Source organism: Talpa occidentalis, unplaced genomic scaffold (genome assembly GCF_014898055.3).
Source record: "Talpa occidentalis isolate TD23 unplaced genomic scaffold, MPIMG_talOcc4v2.1 talOcc4.9, whole genome shotgun sequence".
NCBI lineage: Eukaryota > Metazoa > Chordata > Mammalia > Eulipotyphla > Talpidae > Talpa > Talpa occidentalis.
The window spans coordinates 78,666,730-78,679,418 of NW_023605305.1; the positions used below are offsets into that span (position 1 = coordinate 78,666,730).

The window sequence follows — 12,689 nt, forward strand, 5'->3', positions numbered from 1 at the left end:
AGGCTGCGGGCAGCTTCGCAGCCCAGTGCTCAACCACTGCGCCACCGGGGAGGCCCACGGGGAGGGGCTTTTGGTCTAAAGTGTGTCTTCTGTCTGGAATTTTTCTCTGAAAATAAGTTGAGCACTTTAGATTCATGTGTTTGGGTACTGTTGCTGCTTCTGGTTGCTTCTCTTCATGTACCCCTCGGAGGATAAGTTATAGAAATCACAATGTCAAACGATGAAGCCTAAAACTTGAGAACCTCACACACTTCACCCATGAGCACGCAAAAAACTCTTGTATGCAAAGTGCAGCTGATGAAATCACCAAGAGTGGGGTCCAAAGAGCAGAGGGTTTAGAACTGGTGAATTTTATGGGGCCATTGATGAGTGAAGTTAGTTTTTGAGACTGGCATCTAAAGGATGTCAGGCCAGGGAGAGCGAATATTGAGTGTTTAAAAGGCCACAGGCACTGCTGTGTGTTCACCTTGAAAACAAAGAATCAACAGCTACAGAGTCAGAGCCAGGGCTCCTGTCCCTTATCCAACAATGTCTCCCAAGAGCCTTCCTGCAGCCTCATCCTCACCCCAGGGGTATTGTCCCTTGCCCAGGCCATCCTCTTCTGGTCCTTGCCCAAGTTGTTACCTAATTCTCAGTTTTTAAATATCTTCTTCCTGCAGGAAAAAAGAGCTTATATTTGAAAAAAAAGTTTCTTCAGGAAGGAAGACAAAAACACGGATGGAAAGATCAATTTCCTTGAGTTTCTTTCCAGGTGGCTGCAGTCTCCATAGATTTACACAGTCAGTGTCATGGCCAGAAGCCAGAGATGATGGTCAGGGGTGCCCACAGATGCCTGGGCTTAGCAACGCCAAGATCCAATAGAGTGCCACCTCCATTGCTTTGGAATTGGCGTTATTTTCTTCTTTCTCGATGGTCACATATCTTGGCAACATAGTTGATTAGCTACTCTGTTATTTTTGCATTTCATTTCTCCTTTTATAGATTTAGGCACACACACACACAAATTTGGTTGTTACCTTTGAATTTTAGATACAATATAAACCAGACTAGATCTAATCAATATCTTTATTCTCTTCCTGAACAATGTAAAGAATTGGCTTTAAATCCAGAGATTCCCCTTCTAATTTATTTTTTTAAAAGATTTATTTATTTATTTATTTATACACGCACTGGGTACAGTCAGAAGCATGGGAGAGTGAGAGAATTCACCAGAGTCAGAGCGGGTTGCCGAACAGGCAGAAGGACCGAGGTACACTGCTGAGGGGAGCAGCAGGTGGCAGGAGAGGTCTGCGCACCATGTGGGACCCACCTCTGGTGGCTGGGGAGCAGCGGGGGATCGAACCGGCGCTGCAGAGGCTGCGGGCGGCTTCGCAACCAAGCGCTCAACCACTGTGCCACTGGGGAGGCCTCCCCCTTCTAGTTTACATGCTATTATTTCTCCAGCCTTTAAGCTCTATCCTTTTTTATGATCACCCCTAAGTAGAAATTATTATTTTCTATTTACACACGTATTTGGTTAGAGTTAACCACCTATTTGCTATTTTCATTATATGGCCTTCCCTTTTGTGTTTCAGGTCTTCCTTCTAGACTAATTTTTTTCTTTAGCATTTGTTTCTGAGGTTTCTTTCATGAGGGTGTGGTGGGATCAAGCTACTACAGTTTTAATATCTTGAAATTATTTAATTTATTATGAAAAATTTCAATTACATTATAACCTCCCAGGGAGCGAGTGCCTGCTTCCCTTACACTTGATAGGTGGCCAGTCTTTTCCATTTCTTCTCCACCCCCTCTCGTACCTAAATCTTGAAGCAAATTCCAGACAACTTTTTTTTAAAGATTTTTTTATTTATGCATATAAGATCTGGGGTACAGGCCAGAGGTATGGGGGTGAGAGTATTCACCAGAGACAGAGTGGGGAGCAGAACAGGCAGATCTACTGAAATACACTGCTGAGGGGAGCAGCGAGTGAGACAGGAGGAGAGGTCTGCACCATGTGGTTAGCTCCCTGGCTGGCCAGGGATCAAATTTGGACTTTAGAGGCTGCAGACAGCTTCATAGGTTGCGTCTAAACCCCTTGCGCCACCAGAGAGGCGCAAATTCCAAACCTTCATCAGTAACTTTTTGTTTATGTTTCCAACAGATAAGAACAACCTAAGCCATCCAACAACCACAATAATGTCCTATTTTTTCCTCACATCATTGTTCACTTTGCACAGTGCGTGATTTATTCCCTCAGGTGTGGTCACCATAGGGACAAGAAGAATGTCTGCTGAAGAAGGGTTAGTAGGTGACAGGGCTGGGGGTGGGGTGTGACTGGCGGATGTCTGAGCCTCCAGAAGGGAGTCCTGAGGAAGCTGAGGGGACACGGTGTAGCACTGACACAGGATGTGGTGCTGTCCCTCCTGGTCAGCACCTGCCTGATGGCACCGTGCAGAGATCCATACCTGGGGAGTCAGTGTCTGTGAGGTGCCCTGTGTCCCACAGGCTTCTAAAGCCTCAGCCCCCATGCCCTTGGTGGCCTCAAAAAGCCCAGGGAATGACATGTCCTTCCTGAGGTAATTGGAGGGGCTATGACCTGTGACACTCAGTGGGGTTTGCTTCTCATCCTCAAGTGAGTGTTACCCTGGGCTTTTCTCAGTAGGTTGTCTGTACCCAGAATGGCTCTAGATCCTTAGACCTGAGACCCACCACTGTGGGCTCTCTAAATGCCCAGCTACAGGCATTTAACAGGCCACTCCTGAGGGTGAGCTCCGCACACAGGGTGACTACCCACTTCCACCTGGACCCCCACCCGGGCTGCAAGCCACAGCGCTGCACAGGGCCCAGAATGGGGATTATGGTGGTCAGGGTGCTGTAAGCACCCCCAAATCTCCTCACTGTGCTGAGTGCCCTGTGTCGCTGGTGCTCTAAGAGGCCTACTTAAGTGATGCCAGTCTCCTCTGCCCTAGGAGATGCCGGGGCATAGCCAGATGGCCTGAAGTGTGGTGTGGCGCTCTGGGTCCTGCTCTCTGATCTTCTGTGATCACAAGATCCCGATCTACAAGTTTGGAGCAAATGCATGGCTGGACCCTGGCAGAGGCTCCCCCCAACCCCACCACGGGCCTGGGCAATGTGGCTGTGTTCAGGGCCAGGGCAGGGGACATAGGCCTGCCACAAGGGGTGAGTGATCTGATTCATGGGAGGGCACACTGCTGGCACGCTCCCAGTAAACCCACTGGGGTGTCCACATCAGTGTTGGCAAGAAAGGTAGTATGACCACAGAGGCAGCCAAAGAAAGACGGGAATGGACCAGTTTCTGGTGAGAAGAGACACTTTATTGTTTTGGGGAGGTCGCTGGAGGTCTAGAGGAGGCAGGGTTACTGGTTCCCCCCTGAGCAGGCCTCACCTCCATGGCTCTGTTTGTGGTAGTCTATGGCTAAGTCCCCCAACAAGGAGAGAAACTCAGAGAACTCGATCTTGCTGTCTTTATTCTGGTCCTTTTTCTCAAAGACATTGGCCAGGTAATCGGTGCCCTTTTTGTCCTGTGGGGAGAGATGTAAAACAAGAGAATGTCAGTCCTGCTGGAGCTGTGGCTGGCAGTGGAGAGGAGGAGGCAGCACCAACTGCCTGCACATGCGCAGCACAGGTGTGGCCAGGGTGACTGAGGACGGAGGACATCATGTTGCCCACAGGCCTCGAGGGAGGAGCTTGGCAGAAATGTCAGTAGGAACGGGAGCCCTCGGGTGGTGAGTGGACCTGCCTGGAATCTAGTGCCACAAGTGCTGTTGGTGGTCAGGGGCCCAGCCCCTGTCCATCCCTGTAATCCTGCCACCTGCTGAATTCTTCCCACACTCACACTGGCCTGTCTCTGGCCCTCTTCATCCTAACCCTTCACTCCATCTTCTGTAGGTACTGCCCGAGTCCTACTGGCCCTCAGTTGCCCCTCTTACTTTCCTGGTGTCTGTGTCACTAGCAGTCCCTCAGGGTCCCTCTGCTGAGTAGTTCAGGACAGTTGATGGTCAGAAGAAATCAGGGTGTGGGTGAGCATGGACATGTGCATGGACAGAGGCGTGTCTAGCTCTCTCAGCAATGGGATTTCTAGTGCTCTGGGGACATGGATGGGGCCTCTGGAGGCCGGGCTGAGGAGGCCTGGGACTGGGGACAGGGAACCTGTTCACTGTGCTGGCCATAACCTCTGCTGACACCTCTCCATACTTTTTCACCCTTGGCCGCATAATTCATCTCTCTGCAGCCTGATAATAACCTGGGATAGAGAGTCATTCTAGGCGCTTTTGCAGAGAAAAAACTGGAGCATCAGAGAATGAAAGTGATTGTGCAAGGTCACATGGCCAGTGTGTCCTCAGCCAGAGCAGGACCCCAGCAACATTAAGAAGCAGACCCCGACTCACACAGGCAGCCAGGAAGGTGGGGAAATTCTCCTTCATCAACTTCATCAGGTCTGGCTTGTCAATTGTGTCCTTTTCTCCACTGTATTTGTGAAACAGGTCGATGGTGCCCTGGATGGCCTTCTCAGCTGGAGTGCTGCCCATGGTGTCTGTCACAAAAGCTGCAGAGAGAGACAAGGACCTTTTAATCCTCCCCCACAGCAGTGTCTCTAGTTAGGACCAGAGTGCTGAGAGCGTGGATTCGGAGGAAGGAGAAGCACATGTCCCTGTGTTGCTGGGTTCAGAAGCTCAGGGGGGGCAGTGTGGGGTCCAGGTTGAGCCCCTGTCACTCAGGCCAGGGTACAGAGAGGCTGAGGGAGAACAGCAGCGTCCACTGGGGGCAGGGCTGAGAGAGGATGCAGAAACAGAGATAGGGGCAGCATCCCTGAAAAGGCAACTCCTGAGGTAGGACGCCGAGAGAGACAGCATCAGGAATCCCCACATTTCAAGACATCGAATCCTTCCCCTTCAGCTTCAATGTCAGGATTAGAGGCACCAGACCCCTCAGTGTCCTTGCCATGCTGGTTCTGCGTCCCCGGGGCTGCTGGTGGGGACAGGCCTGGGCCTGGGCCCCACCAGGACCAGGAAGCCCCTGTGCTTGCACTGGGCTCTGGTGCTCCTGGAGGATCCTGTGGGGGTGCTGGCGAGTGTGAGCAGAGAAACCATCCCTGGCCTGATTCTGGAGACCTACCAGGCTACCCGACTGGGGAAGACTGGCCCAGAGTTGTCAGAGGAGCCAAAAGGAGTAATGGGTGTCCCTGGTCCAGTCATCTGGTGAGGACCTCAGCTGGGGTGAAAGTCAGCAGCCTGGAGGGGAAGGCCTGTGAGGTACGAGGCTCCAGAGCCCTGTCCCGTGGCTGCTGTCCTAGCTCCCAAGGTAGCAGAGCTGCTGGGCCTGGCCCTCCCTCTAGAAAAGGCAGAGGCAGTGCAAACTCACCAGAGCTGAGGAAGAAGCGGCTGTGGCAGAAGATGTATGGTGAGATATGCAACTGGGCAGAGCCTGGGCCCTTTATAATGCTCAGGTTGGCTCTTCCCAGGTGTGGGAGCCCTGGAGCAGGGATGCTGTCTGCTTCCTGCATTGCCCCACAGGGTGGGGCTTTTCCCACACAATCCCAGGCCTGTGGTGTTGCAGCTCTCAAGAGTCCTCCCCTGAGCCTTGTCCTTCCCAAGTGATCTGCAGTGGGCGACCCTGGATGTGTCACCCAGGGCAGGAAGGAGGACAGGGACGACTGGGTATCTGGGGTCAGGGAGGATGGAAGTATGGCCTTTGGGAGGTGCAACAGGGTGGGTGTTCTTTCACTCCCCCAGTCCTGCCCCTCACTGGGCTGATCGACCACAGCCCCCTGTCCTGGAGAGCCCCGAGTGTGTCAGACAGGACACCTTTTGTCCTGCCTCCTCCTCAATCCTCCGTGCTCTGTGAGTTGAGTCTGTCACCCTGTAGGGTATGGAAAAAAATGTCAGGCTTTTCTGCCCTCTTGCCATCAGGATAGATGACGGAACCCTGTGGTCCTGAATGCATGCCTGATGGTGGGCACCTGGAGTAGGGTGTGGGCATAGGTAGATGGGATTCACCTGGGCTGAGATTGGGCTTTAAGGGCGGCATCACGGGGACGCCAGCAGAAGCCGAAAGAGAAGCCGAAAGAGAAGCCGAGAAAGAAGCAGCAGAAGCCGAGAGAGAAGCAGAGAAGGCCGGACAGCCCAGATAGAGTGAAGGCTTGCTGGGGGCTGGGAGGCCTGCCAGCCTCCCGTTCCCCCAGCACCCTTGCTTGCTGTGTGCCAGGTAAATCCCAATAAAAGACCTGCAAAAACCACTGAGGACTCTGACTCCTCCTTTACCCGGTCTGCATGGGATCCTAGAAAACCTGCACTGTGTCCTGTCCTGCCCTTACACACCCTCATTCAGGGGGGGAATGGATGTACTGAGAGGTCAAGCAAACTCCCATGTTTATACAGCTGGCAGCCAACCAAGTAGGCCTGGGTCCTTGAAAATCCTGGTTCAAACCTTCCTCTTGCTCCCTCATCTAACCTTTTGGTTTGGAGCAGGTTTTGTCCTCTGGGAACCCCAAGTTCAGGGAAGGATGAGGGTCACCTCACTGCCATCTTCACATGGGGTCCTCCTGTGAGCCCCAAGGAGGTGTGGCTGGTGTCCCACAGTGACAGATGAGAGGACACAGACAGGGTGGGTGGTGGGCTCAGCACTGTCATGGTCTTGTGAGGGTGACAGGGATCTAACCCTGACCTGAATTAGCCCCAAACTTGAACTTGACTTTGCAGCATCAGAGGTGCATGGGACAACATATCATCCCGCTGTCTAGTTCCAGTGGTGGTGACTGCTGAGGAATGAGTTGTGACAGCATAATGGGTAATTCCCTCCCTACCCATGACTATTATCTTCCTGTAAGTATTCACCATCCTTCCTTCTTCCTCCATGCAGACAGTCCTGGCAGGAGTGGGTGCCGCCTGGCTCTGCTGGGGCAACCATAGAGTAGAGAGGACACAGGCCCCTGGGTAGTATCCATGGGCAAGTCCTGGCTTGCTGTCACTGTCCTGGGCCCACAGCCTCTCCCCTGTGGTGCAGGCCCTGAGGTGATCTCACTAGCCCAGCCGAGAGGTGACCTGACAAAAACCCTGGATTTCAGCACAGTGTTTGAGCCAGGATGAGATCCCATAGGACCTGATTTTGAATCCTGCTTTGCATGTACTGGGGTTGTACCCTGGGAATTTATCTAGGCTCTAAAGCTCCATGTCTGTAAACTGGGGTAGTGATAACCAGTGCATGGTGTTTTCTGAGGATGAAATGAGACAGTGCATTCAAAGCTCTTAGGCTACTGCCTGCCAGGTGATTTGCTGTCTCTAATGGTAGGAGGTCTTAGCTAATGACAATTAATGAGAGCTAATAAAGTGACAAATCAGATGCATAATCAGAGAGTCTGATTCCACATGCAAATCCCCAAATGATCCATTTCCTGAGATGTACCTGTCCTCTCACCAACCCAGAGATCTAGAATCTAGATGTTTAGGTCTAAATCTATCTCCACACCTGAGGCATATAGCAGGGATGGGGAGGGTGGAGGCCAAAACAAGGGAGGGAAGAGCACAACAGAATTGGTGATGGATCACAGGTGATGTGGTGGTGAGCGATTGACTGGTCTACACCTGAGGGGTGAAATCACATATTGTACAAAAATTAGCTACGATGTCAGAAAATAAAAAAGTTAGAATAAATAAATTTTGATCTACAGAATCAGGTGGGTTAAGGTTCTGTCCCCCCTGGGAGGTGATTGTTGACTTGTGAGCAATTACTCTGACAATTCACTTTTTTAAAAAATATTTATTTATTTATACATGCACTGGGTACAGTCAGAAGCGCGGGAGGGTGAGAAATTCACCAGAGCCAGAGTGGGGAGCAGAGCAGGCAGAAGGACGGAAGTACACTGCTGAGGGGAGCAGTGGGTGCGGCAGGAGAGGTCTGTCGCACCATGTAGGACTGTCCTCAGGTGGCCGGGGAGTAGTCAGGGATCGAACTGGTGCTGCAGAGGCCGCGGGCAGCTTCGCAACCCAGCGCTCAACCGCTGCGCCACCGGGAGGCCCATCACTGTGTGAGTTCTTTATATTACATTTCACAACATGGAGCTCTGGAAAATGAGAGAGTTATTATGCCTTTCTTCTTGGCAATGTTTGCTAGGGAGAGCTCCTACCTGGTTTCAGTGATCATAGAGCTAAAGGCTGACACTCCTCTCTCCCAGCACCTTGAATGGGGTTCCTCAGATGGACCAGGTTCCATTTCTCCTACTCACAGCCCACCCTGCTCTCTGCTCGCTGCACATATCCCATTCCAGGTGTCCCGACCCCCAGCCTTCTCCCCTCCCCCCAAGCCTTTATTCCTTCCTCTGAACTTCACAACCCCTTGCCCCACAGGGTGGGACACAACCCATGTCCCTTGCACCACTGCCAGCCTGGCCAGGTTCCCCTCAACCTGCTCCCTGTACTTGTCACCGGCGTTACTTGGGCTCATAAGGCAAAACTGAAGAGGTAAGCATGGGAAAGAAATCAGGTGAATCAAGTTCTCCAGCCTGAGAATACTGGTGACTGCTGTCACAGGACATCTCCCTGCATTGCCGAGAAGCAGGGACTAACTACTAATGGGGAGCACTGAGGAAGGGGAGCGGGCATAGTTTCTGCATCAGCAGGATTTCAGAGAAATCGGCGGGTTTCCCGAGAACTGCATTTATGTCCTGCTTTCCTCTGAGCTTGGCTGACCAGAAATGTCATGGTGCTGGTGGACCTGCTTTTCGCGATGGTGATGAGGTTATGGTTTAACCCTTGTCTTATTTCTGCCTCCATTTTGTTTTCAGCTGGTTCTGCCCGGTTTTCTGGTTTTGTCTGCAAAGAAAGGTAAACAGGAGCAGAACAGGACTGAACAGGGAAAGGGTGAGGAACTTAGGCTACCAGACTGGTGGGGCTCTCAGAGCCTGTAAAGTCTAGTCAGGTGACCATCTTTCCCTCCTGCTGGTGCTTGGAAGCAAAGATGAGTAACAGTGAAGCTGAGAGGATTGATGGGTTTGCTCAGCGTATTTCACAAAGACGTCCCAGATCGAGTGCCTCAGACAAGTGAGACATGGAACAGATGATGAAGGAGAACCCCCACCTTCCTGTCAGCAGGTGTAATTAGAGTACAACGGGGTTGGCGGGGAAAGGAGCAGGAGTGGGTGGGACCCATGAGCCTGTTGGCCTGAGGAATCCAGCTCATGTAGAGGCTCCTACACAGCTTCCTTCACCTCTCAGCCTCCTGGGCACCCCCCACCCCCAATCCAGGGGTGTGTACACTGCACAGGGTGGGGGTAGATGATCAAGTTTCCTGCACAGCAGTGGTATTTGCTTATGTTGTTACAGATTCATTAACAACCACCTGCTCGCTGAGTCTTAGATACCTTGGATTTATTTATTTAGGCATACAAGATCTGGAGTACAGGCCAGAGGTGTGTGGGGGATAAGAGTATTCACCAGAGACAGAGTGGGGAGCAGAACAGGGAGATCTACTGAAATACACTGCTGAGGGGAGTAGCGGGTGAGACAGGAGAGGTCTGCTGCACCATGTGTGTAGCTCCCTGGCTGGCCAGGGATCGAACTTGGACTTCAGAGGCTGCAGACAGCTTCATAGTTGGCGTCTTAACCCCTTGTGCCACCAGGGAGGCCCAAATTCCAGACAACTTTCATCAGTAACTTTTTGTTTATATTTCCAACGGATAAGAACAACCTAAGCCACCCAACATCCACAATACTGTCACCACACCGAAAATCATTAATTGAATTACTTCATATCATCAAATATTCAGCCATTGTCTACATTTCCCTAATTGTTTTAGGATTTCCTGTTTACCACATTGGTTTGAATTGGGACCCAATAAGATACACACTCACATTACAATTGGTTGGTTAAGACACTTATGACTTTTCATCTGAGGATTCTACCTCCATGCCTCCTCTTTCTCCTACATTCCCCTGACCTGTTTCCCCTGCTCCTTTTTCTTCCCTTTCAATTTCTTGTTAACAAACTGGGTGATTTGTCCTGTCAGGCTTCCCCAGGGCTGAATTTTACTGCACCCCTGTGAGCTCAATTAACATGCTCCCAGCCCCTTTGACCTGTAAATTGGTAGTTAGACCTAGAGCCTGAGAAATAATGAAGGCTCAGGTTTTGAGATGCAATTACTTCATAAGTGGGGCTGTCTCCTTCCAGCACGAGTACACAATGCTGGGCTATCTGTTTTATTTCCCTTCCAGTTTATCAGCAATTAATGATCATTTGCAACACTTGGAACCCAACTGTTGGAACCCAATCTGCTTCTTGAAACTTACACTTGTGTTCTTGGGCATGTCTGGAGAAAACTGCTTTCCTTGCTGGCTGGTCACACTTCAAATTCATGATCGGTAATGTCAAGGGCGCTTTGAGTATTCCTCACCAACTGCACAACATCATCTCGTCCTATCGTCATTGTGACTACTTCATTATTTTCCTATTTCCTCAAGACTGCCATATTTCTTACCACTTTCATTTCTCCTGAGAAAATAAAAGCACACGCAAGAGAATGTCTGCCTGTTTCCACTAACCATCAACCCTCTAACCATTGTCAAGGCTCCTAGTGCCTTCTTCTTGCTTTTGTGACCTCCTCGGGTTCCTGGCAAAGGCTCGTCCCCCCCACTGAATACTAGTGGTCATTCTTTTCCTCTTTTCAAACAGTTCAGAGAGCCTCCCCTTTTCCTCATGTGCCATCACTCTTTTTCTCCTTTCAGGGCCTGTCCTATAAGTAAGCAAACATACCATGCTTCCTCTCATTTTTTAAAGAAAAGGTAACTTGACTTGACTATCCTCTGCTATCTTCTCAATTCTCTGCTGTACCTATAGCTACGTTTCCTTCTCTCTTTTAATTTTCCTCTCATCAGGATTTTGCCTGCTGCTACTGAAGCTGTTCTCTCAAAAATCACCAATGACCTTCAATTGCTGTACCCTCTTCCAGTTGTCAGTCCTCATCTGACTCCCATACAGGCAGCATTAGAACCGATGGATCATTTCCCCTCTTTGATATACTTTATTGACTTGATTTCCAGAACACTACACTGTTTTTCCTTAGCTCTTTTTTTTTTAATAATAAATTTTATTTTTATATTCCCCCATACAACTGCACATGCCCCATTCTGACCCCAATCCCTCCCCTCCCGGCCCCCATCCCCCAAAAAGTGTCTCTGGTTCATAGTTTTTTGTTGATTTTGATTTTCACTTTCTTATAGTTATTCATTTTCCTGATCCCTTATTTAAGTTTTCTAGATTCCTGCTATGAGTGAGACCATCCGGTATTTTTCTTTTTCTTTCTGGCTTATTTCGCTGAGCATGATCCCTTCCAGCGCCATCCATGTTGCTGCAAATTGCATGTGTTTATCTTTTTTGAATGCTGAGTAATATTCCATGGTATATATGTACCACATCTCCTTGATCCAGTCATCTATTTTTGGGCATTTGGGCTGTTTCCAAAGCTTAGCTATTGTAAATAGTGCTGCTATAAACATAGGGGTGCAGGTGTTCTTTGGAATTGATGTTTCTGTGTCCTTTGGGTAAATACCTAGGAGTGGAATTGCTGGATCATATGGAAGCTCTATGTTTAGTAGGTCCAGAAATCTCCACACAGCTCTCCATAGTGGTTGGACCAGTTTGCATTCCCACCAACAGTGCAGGGGAGTTCCTTTTTCTCCACACCCTCGCCAACATTTGTTGTTGCTAGTTTTTTTAATATGTGCCATTCTCACTGGTGTGAGATGGTATCTGATGGTAGTTTTGATTTGCATTTCCCTGATGACAAGTGATGTTGAACATTTTTTCATATGTCTGTTGGCCATTTGCATTTCCTCTTCAGAGAAGTTTCTTTTTAGCTCTTCTGCCCATTTTTTGACTGGGTTATTTTCTTTGTTGTTGTTGAGTCTCATCAGCTCTTTGCAGATTTTTGTGATCAGTCCTTTGGTTCAATGTTGGAATTGTCACAGATCTCAGTTCCTGAACCTCTTTTTACTTCTATCAAGACCAACTTCCTTGGGATGTTCATTTACTCGCATGGGTGTAAATAACAGCAATAATTTCATGCACAGCCTCTCCCAGAACTTCAGATTATAGTGCCCAACTGACTATGTATATCTTTATTTGGATGTGAGACAGGTCTCTCAAACTTAATGTGTTTACTTCAAATTTATTTCTCTTATTATCTTTCCTATTTTAAACTTTATTTTATGTACTGGCTTATTACTTTTTTTTTTTTACTCTAAGTTCATGGAAAATAGAAATTTCCCATGTGGACAAGAGAAGGAGTTTTGAGATCAAGCTGTTCCCTCACCCCCTTATCCACCTCTGAAGAGCAGCGCCAATGAGTGGATGTAGATGGTACCGGTGTGGCCATGGGGAGGCCCTACCACTCTGGGTTTGGGCAAATGTGTCCAGAGCATGTGAGGTCATGAGATGTCATGGATGCTGTGTCCCTGTGGCCCATGTCCCATCCAGGGGATCTATTTTTAAATTTAATGGCAACATTGGTGTGTAATGATGATTTAGGGGTATAGGTTCAACCTCTTCAGATGTACATTACCACTCCAGGCTCAGCACCAAATCACCCATAATCCTCCACTTTATTCCACTGTACTCCCACCCCACTTTTGCTTCCCGAGCCCACATTCTCACCGGCAGCCTCAATGCTTTCAGTCAGATTTCCAGGACCTGTTTTGGTT

At 49.4% G+C, this 12,689-nt stretch overlaps 1 protein-coding gene across 3 annotated transcripts; it reads right to left on the reverse strand.

Moving 5' to 3' along the window:
* Nucleotides 1-3,294: 3,294 nt before the first annotated feature.
* Nucleotides 3,295-6,738, reverse strand: LOC119236201 (protein S100-A7-like). 3 transcript variants are annotated; one of them, XM_037499915.2, is made up of 3 exons: nucleotides 6,664-6,738; nucleotides 4,389-4,546; nucleotides 3,295-3,521 (listed from the first exon to the last, which is right to left on the reverse strand). In XM_037499915.2, the coding sequence occupies exons 2-3, from the start codon at nucleotides 4,527-4,529 to the stop codon at nucleotides 3,357-3,359; spliced, it is 306 nt and encodes a 101-aa protein (XP_037355812.1). In that variant the 5' UTR covers nucleotides 4,530-4,546; nucleotides 6,664-6,738; the 3' UTR covers nucleotides 3,295-3,356. The 3 variants fall into 3 exon arrangements, with proteins under 3 accessions (XP_037355812.1, XP_054547231.1, XP_037355810.1); XM_054691256.1 differs by lacking the exon at nucleotides 6,664-6,738 and adding an exon at nucleotides 6,451-6,608; XM_037499913.2 differs by lacking the exon at nucleotides 6,664-6,738 and adding an exon at nucleotides 5,362-5,879.
* Nucleotides 6,739-12,689: the final 5,951 nt, after the last annotated feature.

Coding starts and splice junctions, on each gene's coding strand:
- LOC119236201 (XM_037499913.2), bottom strand. CDS start 5,503: ATGCAGGAAGCAGACAGCATCCCTGCTCCAGGGCTCCCACACCTGGGA. Junction 4,547..5,361: donor CCGCTTCTTCCTCAGCTCTG/GTGAGTTTGCAC, acceptor CTCTCTCTGCAG/CTTTTGTGACAGACACCATG. Junction 3,522..4,388: donor CCACCTTCCTGGCTGCCTGT/GTGAGTCGGGGT, acceptor CTCTCCCCACAG/GACAAAAAGGGCACCGATTA.